The 14,801-nt window shown below is 42.0% G+C and overlaps 1 protein-coding gene across 2 annotated transcripts; it reads left to right on the plus strand.

The window, feature by feature from the left end:
- Positions 1–1,712: 1,712 nt before the first annotated feature.
- On the plus strand, positions 1,713–14,801 carry rrbp1a (ribosome binding protein 1a). Of its 2 annotated transcripts, XM_023294655.3 has the most exons (27): positions 1,714–1,908; positions 3,977–5,012; positions 6,245–6,399; positions 6,496–6,618; positions 7,260–7,412; positions 7,632–7,750; positions 7,984–8,137; positions 9,111–9,249; positions 9,352–9,533; positions 9,624–9,658; positions 9,765–9,840; positions 9,975–10,012; positions 10,113–10,194; positions 10,296–10,336; positions 10,542–10,620; positions 10,711–10,800; positions 10,938–11,024; positions 11,108–11,197; positions 11,276–11,368; positions 11,457–11,507; positions 11,605–11,685; positions 11,979–12,062; positions 12,310–12,387; positions 13,042–13,125; positions 13,221–13,319; positions 14,025–14,168; positions 14,276–14,801. In XM_023294655.3, exons 2-27 carry the CDS (start codon positions 3,995–3,997, stop codon positions 14,312–14,314), a joined length of 3,414 nt encoding a protein of 1,137 aa, XP_023150423.2. In that variant the 5' UTR covers positions 1,714–1,908; positions 3,977–3,994; the 3' UTR covers positions 14,315–14,801. The 2 variants fall into 2 exon arrangements, with proteins under 2 accessions (XP_023150424.2, XP_023150423.2); XM_023294656.3 differs by lacking the exon at positions 12,310–12,387 and having other exon boundaries at positions 1,713–1,908.

The raw sequence follows: 14,801 nt of genomic DNA on the forward strand, positions 1-14,801 counted from the left end.
GAATTGGCTCGTTATACAAGTACAAGAGAGCAGATTTGGCTGGTGCTGAACTTTTCAGAGCTGGCAGAATGCAGAGTCAGTGTGAGAAAAGGGAGTGAAAATGGCAAAGAGCAGTTACAGCAGAAATGCAAAGCAGAGGCGAAGTCACTGACTCTGATTTATGTTTTAAGGTTTCTATAAACCAGCAGCCAGAGAAAAGATAGTGAAGATTTATTGACTGGTTTGTAGGCCAGGGTGCAACCACTTTTAATTAACAAGAAACGATTTGAATTATGACACCAGATGAATGTATTTATTGTACACAGTTCTCTTGGTTGTGTGTACCGTAAAATAAAGTTCATTATTGTTCATATTGACAGAAAAGCAACTTCTAATCACATATTTTTGGAACTCCACAAGCTGTTCATTAGAAATTTTCCTCTTTTTGTCAAGTTTTTTTTGTGTGTGTTTCTTTTTAAATACCTTTCAAGCATTGTGTTGTTCATGTAAGGTCTGTTACGGAGCAATGTGAGTGAGCTTGAGCAATGAGTGCCTCCACTTACCAAACCGTTTTATTAAATAGTTTCAGGAGAGGTTGTGGCAAGGATGCCTGTAAAAACAGTTTTGTTTCCTTGTCAGTAACTTGGGGTGTGGACACTCAAGTGTTCCATTATCAACGCAGTGGAACTCACTAATAATATAACAACTTAGACACACACATTCAAACCTTGACACTAAGTTCATGCATCACGTCAATACAAAATCCTTTGGGTGTTAAGATAATTAAAGGTGTGGTGAAATAGCCTTTCAAGAGGAAGTATAAGAAGTTTAATGTCACTATAGTGCTAAAAATGTAGTTCATCACCTTGTAGGAGAACTTGCTGCTCATTTAACAGGTTTGGTACTGATGATTATTTCAGGGAGATGCCTGTAGACTTATTGTGGGATGCAAACAGGCACTGATGCCTTTGTCTCTTTGGAAATGAAAGAAAAACAAACTGAACATGAAGTTAGGACACTGTTAAAGAAAAGAGTAAATGAAAGTAGAAAAAAAAGATTGTGATTTTAACAAATCACTAAAAGTAATCTAAAAGATGCACCAAAGAGAAAGACAGTTCAGTGTCATGCTATTCCATAAAGAAAGGTAACAGAGGTTCCAAAGATACCAAATATGCATAGTCTTAATTTGGAGGAAACATGAGTAAAATTATGTTAAAGATATCCTTAATATTGCAAAAATGGCGCAGTCAATAAATAAATAAATAAATTTCGGGGATAGCATGTTCCCCCCAAGAAGAGTCAGAACAGAACAAGCTGATCCAGGATACGTGGCCTTATGATACAGGTAGATAGTTTGGAATGACATCTTTTTAAAACCAAAGAGCAAAACCGATTTTTGCAAATAGGCACTCCTTTTAGCCGACAAACAACTTTTACCATCTGTGAAGCGTAAAAACTTGTTCTCTAAATGTTTGAAGTTTTGCTTTTGTCAAAACGAGCCCACTTGAAAAGATTTTCCTCAGCTCCTTACTTTTGTCAGAGTTTCTCTCCGTCTCAAACAAACCGCTTTTGTTTGACTGAAAACGGTCCGGCTGTATGAGCCTTTTCATCCACGTAGAAGAACTACAACTCCCGGCGATTCCGTTTCCGGCCTGAGCGCCTTCCAGCCAATCAGAGAGCTCCTGGATTTATGGCAGCTATCTGGGGCACGGGGCCAGCACGTCTAGCCAGCTCGAAGTGCCACGACTTCACAGCGGACCACGGATTCTCCAGCGGAGTGAGGGGGAGAGCACTGGAAAAAAGCAAGTTAGCTAGATAGCTGGACAAATAGGCAGCTTTTCCCAGAAGTCACTTCATCTACAACTCAAAGCTTTTTGCCCTCAATCCGCTCCCTTTGAAGCAAGCAGACGTAGCTTTATCAGCGCCGAGGTAAGTGTGGGATTCTTGGAATTTTTTTATTCATTGAGCCAGCGTTAAGCTAGCTCGGATAGCTATCTACTGCTAACCTCTTAGGCAACTACCAGTACAGAGAGACATACGGTTAAAGTTGTAAAAATTTATTTCGCACTCTCCATCTCGCTAGCTGTTTAGTTTGCAGTTTTGTAATAGGTTTTGTAGCGCAGTTTTGTAACGGAAACCGACGCTCAGAGTGCAGGACGTTAGCCAAGTTCATTGATTCATACCGTTAGCTGCGATGCTAGCTGGGAAGTAATGATTAAAAGCATATCCAATAAAATGATTCCGGGATTGCACGCCATTTCATTGTTAAAATGCACACAAGAATACCGATGTTGGGTTTCCTTAATGCCTCATCAACCTTAAAGCCCATGTTCACCGGGGCTCTCGGTGTGATTTTTATCATTAGCGGGACATCAAATAAACTTATCTGGGAAGTTCTTGGAAACTATGCGCTTATGGTAAAGTATTTTCGTCTAAATATTGTTTAACCTTTACAGTGCGTCTGAAACTACAAGCAATGAAAGACAAGTAATGTATGCAAAGGAGGGGGGAAGTTGTAATCATTTACATATTTTACCGTTTTAACCTTATAAAGTTCAGCTCTTCATTTTAATTGAAGACCATTTTCATTTTTAAATGCATTTAGTGGAGGAATTTCAGTGCCCATGTCATAATTTAGAATTGCACAAGATAATGTGTATAACCCTAGAAACTTTCGTCCCGTAATCTTGTCTCTTACGACGTTTCAAATGCACTTTCATGCTCAGAAAGTCACTCTGAGTTAGTTTTCTTGAAGTCCTCTTCTTCAGAGGATGCACTGACGTGTGAATCTCAGACCAGGAGGCAGGACTGTCTTTTCCCTGCATTTCTAGCTTTTAGATCCTGCAATGAACAGGGGCTCTGGACTCTGTTTTGATTGTACTTCAGTTGCTCAGCTATTTTCCTCAACAATCTCACATTTTTGGTTCATTTTAAAACACTAAAACGTTGTTCCATTTTTTTCCCTTTGTCTATTTTTGATAAGATAACATTCCTATCTTCAATATAACCAAGGATATAGATGTCTGTGCTGCAGGAGTGAATCAAAGACTGTCTTTTAGTGTACCTAAGCTGCCATCTACTCCCAGCCAGCTTTATTGCCCTGCAGGCTAAATCTTCTGGTTTGTGACAGGCACCTTAAAGAGATAGCTGAAAGACCCTCTAAGGGATGTCTTTACAGGGCAGGAAATTAACAGTAACCACCGGCCAACTTCTGGAAATGTTGGCGGATGCTTTGTGTACTTCATCCATTTTTGCCTGTAACCATTTTTAGCCTCTATGGTTTGAGTTTCTTTCACTGCCTTAAAATATCATTCAAAGCGTTTAGTTGCATATGCTGCTGATAATCCGTTACATAAGTGGTTGTGAAATGCAACCAAAGTAAGGAGGCTTTTTGCTGATGAGTAAAATAGCATTTCCATAAAGGATTGCTGTGCATCAACAATAGCAGTGCACTAATCCAATTCCATGACTTTAATGTAAAAAATAAGCTAAACAGTGTTAAATAACACTCTTTTGAAATAAACTATATACTCTGGATTAACTAGTTTAAGTTGTTGTACTCAGAAAACTGATGGATTTCAGAATAAACCAGTGTATGAGGTGTAATTATTCGGGTGAATTTGAGCTACATGAACACACATGCTCTGCCTGAAGTTAAAGCGTCTACTCTGAGTGACACGTGGATCTGGAGCTGAACTATTTGCTTCAGTTTGCAGATAAGATTTGCTGCTCTGACTTATGCATGTAGCAGCCTCGAGATTAAGGTTGAAACAGCGACACCTTGAGGCTGTTGAAGGCAAAAGCTGGTTTTGTTCTCCATGCAGCGTTAATCACAGTTGTATCTCTTCAGCAGCCTTTTTAATACATCTGCTTTCTGTTACATTTTACTGTTAGTAATATTAAATTTTTGAACTAGTATGAATTATTTTAGGCACTTACAGATACTGTCTTTTTAGTCATTACCTTTGCTGACAAGTTGCTCTCTCTCTCTTTTTAGGTTTACTAAACTTGAACAATGGATATCTATGATCCCCAGACGCTTGGGATTATGGTATTTGGTGGATTCATGGTGATCTCTGCTCTTGGGATTGCCCTTGTCTCCACCTTCTCCATGAAGGAGACCTCTTATGAGGAGGCTCTGGCCAAGCAACGCAGGGAGTTGGGTAAGATACAGTCTGTTCGCTCGGACAAAAAGAAAAAGGACAAGGTATCTGAGAAGAAGAGCCGTGGAAAGAAGAAAGAAGAAAAGCCCAATGGTAAGATCCCAGAGCAGGAGAAAGCTGAAGATGCTGCTGAAGCTGATGGTGAAGCTGACGTAGTCGATGAGCCTGCTGCCGCTGATGTAGTTGTAGATGCTGCTCCTGCCCCAGTCCCTGAGGCTGTCGCTGCTTCTGAGGCTAAATCGACTGCAGCACCAGCGGCAGTAGAGACGCAGGCCAAGACTGCTGCTGAACCTGTTGCCGACCCCTCACCTGTACCCTCACCGAAAGACAAAAAGAAGAAGAAGGTAGCAAAGGTTGAGCCAGCCTCCACCCGGCCAGCCCCAGTCGTCTCTGCTCCTGCAGCAGTCAAGTCTTCCGCAGCACCTGCAGCAGTCAAGTCTTCCGCAGCACCTGCAGTAAACCAGGTTCCTGCATCTGCCCCGGCCAAAGCAGCTGTCCCAGCTGCTGCACCTGCCCCAGCTAAGTCTGCCCCGACATCAGCTAAGTCTGCCCCTGCATCAGCTAAGTCTGCTCCTGCCCCTGTGTCAGCAAAATCTTCCCCCACCACAGCCAAATCTGCTCCTTCTGCAGCTCCTGCATCATCTAAATCTGCCCCTGCCACATCCAAATCTGCCCCTGCACCGGCCAAGTCTGCTGCAGCCCCCGCCAAGGCTGCATCGGCTCCAGTCAAGACTGCCCCAGTGCTGGAGGCTGTCACCAAAGATGTCCCGGTGATGGCCGTGCCCCCAGTGGGATCTCAGCAGGCTCCTGCTGTTGCAGCAAAAGCACAGGAGCCCAAGAAGAAAGCTTCCAAGAAAAAGTCTGAGCCCGGTAAGCAGATGTGTTTTAGAGAAATGCCCTTACTGTTTTGCATTTGTAATTGTATACTACATGCATTTTAGTGAAAAGGTATAATTTTATTTTATCGTACTATATTATTTATATAGTGTTGAAGTGGTTGTTAAAGATAACCGTTTCCAGAACACTGACGTCTATAGACAGTGTGTATATGGCAGGACATACATCTGAAAGGTTTCACGTGGCCTGCAGTTTCAACTATGACCACTAAGTCAAAATCACAGTACAGCTCCAAACTGGTAACCTTCCGTCTGACTGGATGTCAAACGTCAATGCATTTCAGACAATTTGCAATACAGCTTCACTATAATTTATGAGGATTTTTTTCAATAAATAGAAATTAAAAGAGCTGAGTTATTTAGTTTTTCTTAATCCCACTGCCAGATCTCCTTCCTTGTAAACCAGTCATTGTTTTGCTTCCATTTTCTTGCACAGGTCTGCTTTCATGCATGACCTGTAGCTGGGATTTTGGTCGTGTTCACATCGATGCTCCTTTCGCAAACCACCCTTCTCCAGGTGCCCTTCTCGCCATATCACACATCAGAAACACTATTGTCTGATAATATTGTTGTTAGAACCACAATTGCTAAAATTAGCCTTCTCCTTTGATCTGATGGAAATGGTGTCTAGGCAGGAACTACATTAGCCATAACAGTGGAGACTGTGCTTGGACTTTAATGTTTGGAAGTAGGAACGGAGGCATGTCTGCACAGTTGAGTTGCGTACACGTACATTCACGGTCTAAGGCAGGAATAACTTGTCAGTACTGATGAACTTCTAGCTCTGTACCCATGGAGAGTAGTGCCAGTGGCAGTGGTGGGTAATGTCTGGCACTCGGCTCTGGAGGGCATAGAGCACGCCAGCTTGTCCAAACACCGTTGCCCTGTTTCGTTAGCTGACAAAGCCTCTCAGTGCCTCTGACAATGAGTAGAGAGGAGGGGTTGGCTTTCTCCTTTGCCTGAGGCTTGTCTCCGCCTGGTGCCACAATGCCCCATCATTTTGCCATCTGAAACCGTCCAGGGCCCCAGACCCAAAGGACTAGTCGCAACCTTGTCCTTTTTCCTACGGCAGTGTTAGCATTCAGTCATCTCTGACAGCTTGAAAACTTTCTACACTGTGTGTTTATATTTTTGTTTTTTCACATGAAATAAATTCTGAATTCCTTCTCTTAATGCTGCTGTGTCATTTTGTGTTTGCCTCTTCAGCTGCAGCGGTGGATTCTGCTGACGCTCCGCTGTACCTGCCCTATAAGGCTCTGGTGTCCACTATCAGCAGCATGGTGTTCAGTGAGGGAGAGGCGCACAGGCTCATCGAGATCCTGTCTGAGAAAGTTGGCATCATTCAGGACACTTGGCACACGGTATGGGATGCTGCAGTCAATAACAAAGAAAAACATTTGAGAGGGTACTTGAAGAGAGATTAATGCTTTATTCTGTCTATCTGGGTATGTCTTTAGGCCACTCAGAAAGGAGACCCAGTGGCCATGCTGAAGAAGCAGCTGGAGGAAAGAGAGAAACAGCTGGCGGCAGAACAAGAAGATGCTTCAGCAGTAAAGAACCGTCTTAGAGAACTCACCAAGGTTGGACATAAAAGTGTCTCAAAAGCTGCTCCTGCCACAACATACTGTTCTGTCTCTAGCCATGATGGCAGCCCAGTTAGACTCATTACATGTATGAGAATCTTGGATCCTTGCTGTTACATTTCTATATGTGCATGTGCACTGACATTTGGGTTGCAGTAGCCATCTTTAGTCCTGAAGGTGGCACTAGAGGAACGCTAACTAGGTAGCCAAAAATGTACAGACTGTCCTTTAAGAAGCAAGGAGGGCTCAGTCCTTTTCATCATACATAGCTATAATATTGTTGCATTTAAAGTCAAAATCAGTCCTTTGGGTGGCATGAATTCTCTTAGTGAATGTCATCGTAGTCTGTGTTGTATATTTTAACATGTCTTGTGAGCATTAAGGTGGTGCTGATGATGAGGATTGGCTGTTATCATATTCATTAGGTTAGAATCTGTGATCATCATCTATTGGGGAACTAGAGGTGAAGCCATGATATCCTCCAAAAGATTGAATTCTCTGGAGAGTTATGAATGTCTTTTCTTGATTTCACGAGATTTCCCGGGGAGGATTTTTTGCTTTGAACTGACTCTTTAGCATGTTTGGCATCAGATGCTTTGTAGGGATTCTGCTCACTATCTGTGCTGCCCGTTGATCAGGAGCTGTCTGCTGAGAAGTCCAAGGTTGCCAGCGTGGAGACAAGACTGAGCGCTCAGTTGAGTAAGAGGGAACAAGAAATGATTGCTCTGCAAGCTCGTATGCAGGCCAGTTACCAGGACCATGTAGCCCAGACCCAGAGGCTCAATGCAAAGGTCAGTTCTCACGCACCAATAAACTTCAAATTCAGATGGGTGTATTTATGTTTCCTTTTTGACCTGTTCTAGCCCTCAGGTGATCTGACTGCTCTTAGAAGTGAAGATGCAGTTTTGTTGCTCTTGAACTTCAGTGTTCTTGAGAAAGATTTAAATCTGAGCCATCGCCCAAGGTGTAGCTGTTCAATAATTAATAAGAAACTTTTGCAATTACTCCAGATCCTAAGCTTGCAGGACCAACTGGAGAAAGGCCCCAATGCCCAGCTTGCTCGTCTACAGCAGGAGAACTCCATTCTTCGTGACGCCCTCAACCAAGCTACTAGTCAAGCTGAGAGCAAGTGAGTCTTTCCCACTGACACAGCAACGATACAGTAACTCAGTATCAAGGATCCATAATGACTGCATTTTACCCATAATGCCTAATAATGCGAATGAAAGTGTGTACTCACTACAGTGTGTACAATTTCAGACATATGTCTCATTTATCACACCTGAAGGTTGACGTGTATATTTGTGAGGCAAGTGTCCTCACCGTTTGTCCCTTTGTCTTTCTCTTTCATTTTCTTCTCAGACAAAATGCAGAGCTGGCCAAGCTGCGACAGGAATGCGCAAAGTTAACCAAAGAGCTTGGAGAGAAGTCAGAAAGTCTGCTTGCTGATGAGCACGTCAGGAAAGGGCTGGAGGCCAAGGTCTCCACAACTGAGAAGCAGCTGTCATTGCTGCAGGTTGGTAGCATCGTCATCCTTATTTTAAATTTCATCAAACATTAAGTGTCCACAGAGAACCAAATTTCTTCTAGCTTTTTAAAGAAAGTCTGTTTCAGTAGCCAGTTGGTTACAGTATGTCCACAAAATGCAAGCCTAGACCTTTTCCACCTATGTCCCGACCCTCTAATGTTATAGGAAGTTTAACTGCCTTGTAATCACAGAGCTCAGGGCTAGGCTGGAATGCAACCATACAGTAATGTGTCTGCAGGGAAAATGCTTCTCCTCACTAGCTGGAATGTGTGCGTGTCCAAGCATCTCTCTTCTCCAGCGCGCTGTAATTGGCTGTAAAAGTATAGAGCAGTCGATGCTATTTGCAACACGTGACTTTCAAATAGGAACTACTTCCTTCTGTCTTACACCATCAACTTGCCGTTCTCATGTACTATTGTTGCACATAGTCTCTGCCACTAATGGAGTGTTGTTAGTCTGAATGTTAGGTTATGTGGAGCAAATGAGTCAGAACTGCTGACAGTCAAGTGTTCATTTTGATTAATCATTTACTTCCTTCCCAACAGCTAAAGTTCTTTGAACATGTTATGTAATGGCACATACCATGAATCAATATGCAACAGACAAATGATGAAAGGCTTCATGCCTTCGTACAAGGCAGGCTAAATATCTCAAAATCCCTTTAAAGCTCAAAGCACTTCATAGTAGACATTTAAAAAGTAGTCCTTAACATGGGGATAAATTATCTTTTATTTATTTGTTACAAAACTTCAAGCCAAAGGATAATCTGATTGTCCTCAGAGGTGGATTTTTAGTGAGTAGTCTTTTTCTCTGTAGAAATTTTAAGGATACGTAAGAGAAGTTAACATAGCTCACATGCACTGCTCTTGAGCTGCAAATCAATGCTTCTGAGTCTGATCATTTCTGTGAATCTTTGCTGCCCCCTGCTGTTTAACGTATTTTTCATGAATTTCTTTCTCAGGCCAGCCATGCAGAGAGTGAGCAGGCGTTACAGAGGAGGCTGGAGGAGGTGTGTGAGGAGCTCAGAACATCACAGAGTAGAAACAGCAGCCTGCAGGCCACTTTGGACAAAACCCAACAGGAAACCAGCACACTCTCAGGTCAGAGAATGAGGGCACAAAGCCTAAATGCGTATCAGATGTTAAGACGTTGGACTTTACTTGGCTTTTTGACACAATAAACTAAGTGTTTTGTCCCTGCAGATTTTCAAGTGCGTATTGGGAAATTAGAGGCTGATGTGATCGAGCGCTCTGCTCAGGTGGATGCCCTCACTGCCCAACTGGAGGAGACACAAGCAGAGAAAAGCCAGCTTGTGCAGCAGGTGGCTTCCATCAACTCACTGTTGGAGGCCAGTCAGAACAAAGAGGAAGTGGACAACACGCAGGTAAAACATTCATCTTCAGCTGAACCTTTCTGAAACTGACATCTGACCACATATCATCAGCCCTAAGGTTTGTCAATTTTTATTTGCCAGGTGAATACTGCAGAGCTGGAACAACTACAGCTCAGGTAAGTGTTTGAGCATTGTTTCTCCAGAACTGACATTAGTTCCAGAGCTGTTTCATTTTGTGATTTTTTTATTTTATTTTTTTTAATTGCTGCGCCTCCTTTACAGCCTGCAGGAGAGAGACATCCAGTTGAACACACTTCAGGAGGAACTGAAGCAACTGCAGGCAAAGCAAGAAGTTGCTGTAAGTGTTACAAGGATTTTTATTAAGTCTGTTATCAAGTACTATCACTTCTCCATTATATATGGCAAATATTTATATGTTCTATTACAAAAAATGTGGCACTGCTGATCCCAAATGTTCTGCTTTTGCAACAGGAGAACACTATTGTTGAGCTGGAGCAAAAAACTAATGGGTATCCTACTTTTTGTTATCATTATATTTGACTAAAGTGTTTGTCAGCCTTCTGATAACTGACACTATTCTGTCTCTGTATAAATCGTATATCCCTGTAGGGAGGATGCCAGCCTTATCACATCACTTCAAGATGAACTTACAAACCTCAAAGAGGAGATGGTGCAACTTAAGAGCACACCAGTAAGCATTGCTGTACCTGTGCATCATTCCACTTCCAGAGGTGTCCCATGAAACAAAAAAAAAATATCCAAGTAATTTATTGCATGTTCTTTGTGTTTTAGCCGTCAGATAACTCCTCAGAGATCACACTACTCCAGAACCGGTAAGAGATGACGCTTAATTAGTTATGCTGCCTTAACACACAAGTTGCTTTACTATGTTTCACACTAGTAGTGGCAGAGTAACTTTGCAAAGTGCTGGCTGCCCGATGGGGCAGGCCACTAGATGATATTGAAATATAAAAAGATCAGTCTCAGATATTAATAGGTCTGTTGTTTAGATCTTTGTTTTGTCTTGTTTGCTACTAGTCTGACTGAAAAGGATGCCCTCGTCACATCACTACAAGAGGAATTGAAAGAAGCAAAAGAAAAGACAGCCACTGATCCAGTAAGAGTCTTTAACACATTAGTGGTTTATCAATTGAGAATACTTTTCTGCTAATCTCCTGACTGATTATGTCACCCATCGCTTTAACAGAACACAGAGGCACAACTGGCAGCCTTTCAAACAGAAACCAAAGAAACTCTTCAGACACTCTTCCCACAGATACCTGTAGAGACAGAGCAGGTGAGAAAATGAGGAGTTCACCAGATCAGATGTGAAATTATGAATGGTCTTGCATCTTGCATTCTGATGAATTTAATGATTATTGTGACACTTTTTTTTGGCATTAATCATTTTTGTCTGTTTTTCTCATCACTTAGTCCAACTGGTTACAAGTATTTAAGCAGAAAGCTCAGGAGGCTCTCAGCCAGCAGAGCCAAGAGTCTCAGTCAATCACAGTGTCACCAGTAAGCCACAGTTTCATACAGTTACTATATACTGGTTAGAATTAGCTTGGCAGAAAGTTCTCAATGTGTTTGGTTTGTTTCAGGAGTTGCTTGAGAAACTGAAAGAGGCGGAGGAGAGCCATGGCACCTTACAGGCTGAATGTGAACAGTACAGGACCGTCCTGGCTGAGACAGTAAGTGACTTGAATCATTATGAAGATTATGAAATAAGTTTATAGAACTCATTTATACCAGTTTCCATTCTGCTGTAGGAAGGAATGCTGAAACATCTGCAGCAGAGTGTGGAGGAGGAAGAGCTGGTATGGAAGTCAAAAATGGCTAACTCAGAAGAACAGCTGAATGAGGTGAGCTATTATATCTCCTTGAAATCACTGTGTAAGCTCCCTTACATTATATGCAAAACCTAACTGTAGTCTCTCGGCGCACTACCAGGCTTTGCAGAAAGTCAGCAAGCTCGAGGCTGAAAACCAAAGTGTGGAACAGGTAAGGATTTTTCCACTCTCATTTTATAAACATCTCTCGAGGCAAGCTAGCGGTTCAAATGTGTTTTCTTTCCCTTCTTTCTCGGTTGTCTCTGCAGATGAAGGAGCAGATGATGCTCCTGGAAGCCCAGCTGGAGAAGCAGGCAGACAACCAGGTGGCATCAGAGGAGATAGAGCAGGTATGAGAGCAGCTTAAAACTACAGCAACATTACTAGAAGTGGAACTGATGCTAAATTGTTACTTTCTTATTAAATTAAAAAATGCTTAACTAATGTTATGTATAGAAATAGTGGTGAATGTACAGAATTAGAAGTCGGTGTTTTAGATAACACTGGTTCTATGTGTGGCTTTAATGAAATTGAAGAGAGACATTTCACATATTTGGATATATATATATATAGCCTCTATTGCTGCTCTTATAACAGTGCTTGTCTAACGTGTGTTGCTTTCTTTACTTTGCACCATGTTCAGCTGAAGCTGCAGCTGTCAGAGGGTCAGAGACAGTTGGAGTCGGTCCAGAAGGAGGCCCAGGCACACAAGGAGGAACTTGCACAGGTGACTTTACTGACATCACTTGCTTTTCCCATCCTGTGGACAACAGTATGTAAAAATGATTTTACCTGAGTGAGTGAGGTGAGATAAAGGGATGTTGTTTATGAGATGCCATAAGTCATGGAATTTGTGGAAATGCCTCCTTGACATACACCACCACCTGGGTTGGGTGTCATTGACGTGTAAACACAAAAGGGATTCGTGGATGGTGGTTACATAACCAGTGACTAGCGACGGCTTCCTGTTTCAGGTCAGGGAGCAGCTGGCCGAGATCACGGTGCGGACTCAGCGTGAACAGAATGGCCCAGCTGAAGCTCAACCCAGTCAGGTCAGGGTGCAGAGGACACAGGGCACCCTTCACGTCCTGTCAGAGAGCACTGGACAGTTACTTGGACAGTTCTTCAGAGACCGTCTCTGTTACAATTAGTTTGTTTTGTAAATGCTTCTCAAATGTGCTTTGTTTAATTTTATTAGATTCCCCACAAAATCCACATTGTTATTGACTTGTTTTTTGTGATTTTTAGCTTAGAAGCACATCTGCTTTTAGCCATATCTTAAATGAAGGATGTGGCTACGGAACACGGATACTGAGTAACAGATGACTGAGATAAAGAAGGGCTGTGTTTCCAGTCTGTCCAGTACTCCTCAGACAGTGCGGCTGTAAATGCTAACCACTGTATGCATTGACTGAATTAACCTAACTCTAACCACTGCTGTTCTCAGCTTTGTCGGCATGCTCACCTCTCCTTTGTTTTCAGATATTTCTAACAGCATAGAAGTTTTGTGTTTGACTTCAGCTTTTCACCACAGATAGTGTGACAGGAAACTAACTTGGTGCACAAGTTCAGCAACTTTTGTGTGTGTGTGTGCGCGCAGCGCCACTGCAGTTTTGACGTAAGACTGTTTGCAGACACACGTATGTGCAAGCAAGGGGTCTGTGTTTGTACTTACAGTGTGTCTACATGTACTTGTCTGCCATCAGGTCCAGGATGAGCTGCATCAGACCACAGACAAACTGCACATGGAGGCGTCTCAGAGGCAGGAGCTCTCTGAAGAGTTTGATCAGGTAGGAGCCGTTATCGCCGCTCTCATTGTATTCTTGCCACACTGAAGGATTACTAATATGTTCTCAGTGGCTAACAGTATGTTGTCAACCTTCAGGCCCAGAAGACTGTAGCAGAACTTCAGGCTCAGCTGGATCTGTTAAATGTTTCGGCAGAGTCGCCACAATCTGACACTGAAGATGTAGCTCAGCTCAAGGTGCGTTAAGATAACATTGTTTATTGCAACTCACAGAACTGAAAAAAATCTAAAGAATTTTGAAACTGTGCATGAGCTGAAAACCAAAGACTTACAGATATAGAAACTATATATAGTGTGAGCATATCACACTGCTGACTGTTTGCAATTGCATAGATGGATGTGTAAAGTAAACAGATTGACTGACAGGAGTGTGTGAGTACGCTTCAGAATGGTATATCCCAGAGTCCAAACATTTAACTATGATAAATGCCTTAATTTTTTCGTAAAGCTTGAAAAAACACTTTTTTTCCAACTGCACCAGTAAAAAAAAAAATTGCTCATAGTTAATCTCTGGTTGATTTTATTTCAACACGTCCTTTGACAGAGTCTGGTTTTACATCACACCATTTTCCCTTGTTTCTCATCACCATATTTTTGCCATTAAGGAAAAGTGGTGCTTGGAAATAAAAACTTTGACAAAATTAATATTATCTGCAGTTATCACAAACAGAAGACTTTTTAGACAATGATGTGATGCAACATTTCATAATAATAATGTTGAATTACTGACTTATTTTACAGCTTTACGGTTACAGGTTGTGTTTGCCCATTTTTATTTATGATTTCCGTACTTCTTCCTTAATATCAGACCCTTTGGGTATCCATACAGTCTCATTTTCACTTGGTGCTTTAAAATCACATTTGCTATCGCTGTTGGAACAGGAGCGCCTGGAAAAGGAGAAGAAGCTGTCCAAAGATCTGGGCCAGGCAGCCACTAAGCTCCAGCAGCTTCTTAAAGCCACTCAGGAGCAGCTGACCAAAGAGAGGGACACAGTGAGAACACTACAGGAGCATCTGGAGGGCAAAGTGAGACAAATAATACTAGTATAACAGCACACACGGACATATGCAAGCTCAGTATGTTTAAATATGCTTGTTTATTTTGACACCAATTTTTATCATTTCTGTTTAAGGGAGAGTATGTGGAGCTGAAGGAAGGAACGTCCGTCTGAGATGAAGATGACTGCGGACACTACAAAAAAAACTGCCAAATATGCCTTATGAATACCATAGTTATGCATTCCAAAATTATTTCTTTCTTGTACTGTAGTTGATTGCATTTGTTGCAAGTGTAGGAATCAAATATTTGTTATAACGAACATTTCAAAGTGAGATTAGAGGAGCGAATCCTGCTGTAATCTTTATTGAAACCCACATTCCATCAACAATTCTGGCTATGTCAGAAGTTATTTATCCCCCTGCCTTATATTCCAAACATTTCCCCATAGTTCAGTGTTAAAAGGGAAACCGAATGTACGTCAAACGTACATCAACCTGTGCAATTACTTTGTATGTCTTTTCTATGTGGTTGAATGGTGGGAACATTTTATGGTTCATCGATGCAGTACCTTTAGGGCCTGCTTTTCTCTGTAGCTGGCTGCCAATAACACACATCGAATTTGAATTTGTATGAATGAATAAACTACAGTGTAGCACTAA

Source organism: Amphiprion ocellaris, chromosome 16 (assembly GCF_022539595.1).
Source record: "Amphiprion ocellaris isolate individual 3 ecotype Okinawa chromosome 16, ASM2253959v1, whole genome shotgun sequence".
NCBI lineage: Eukaryota > Metazoa > Chordata > Actinopteri > Pomacentridae > Amphiprion > Amphiprion ocellaris.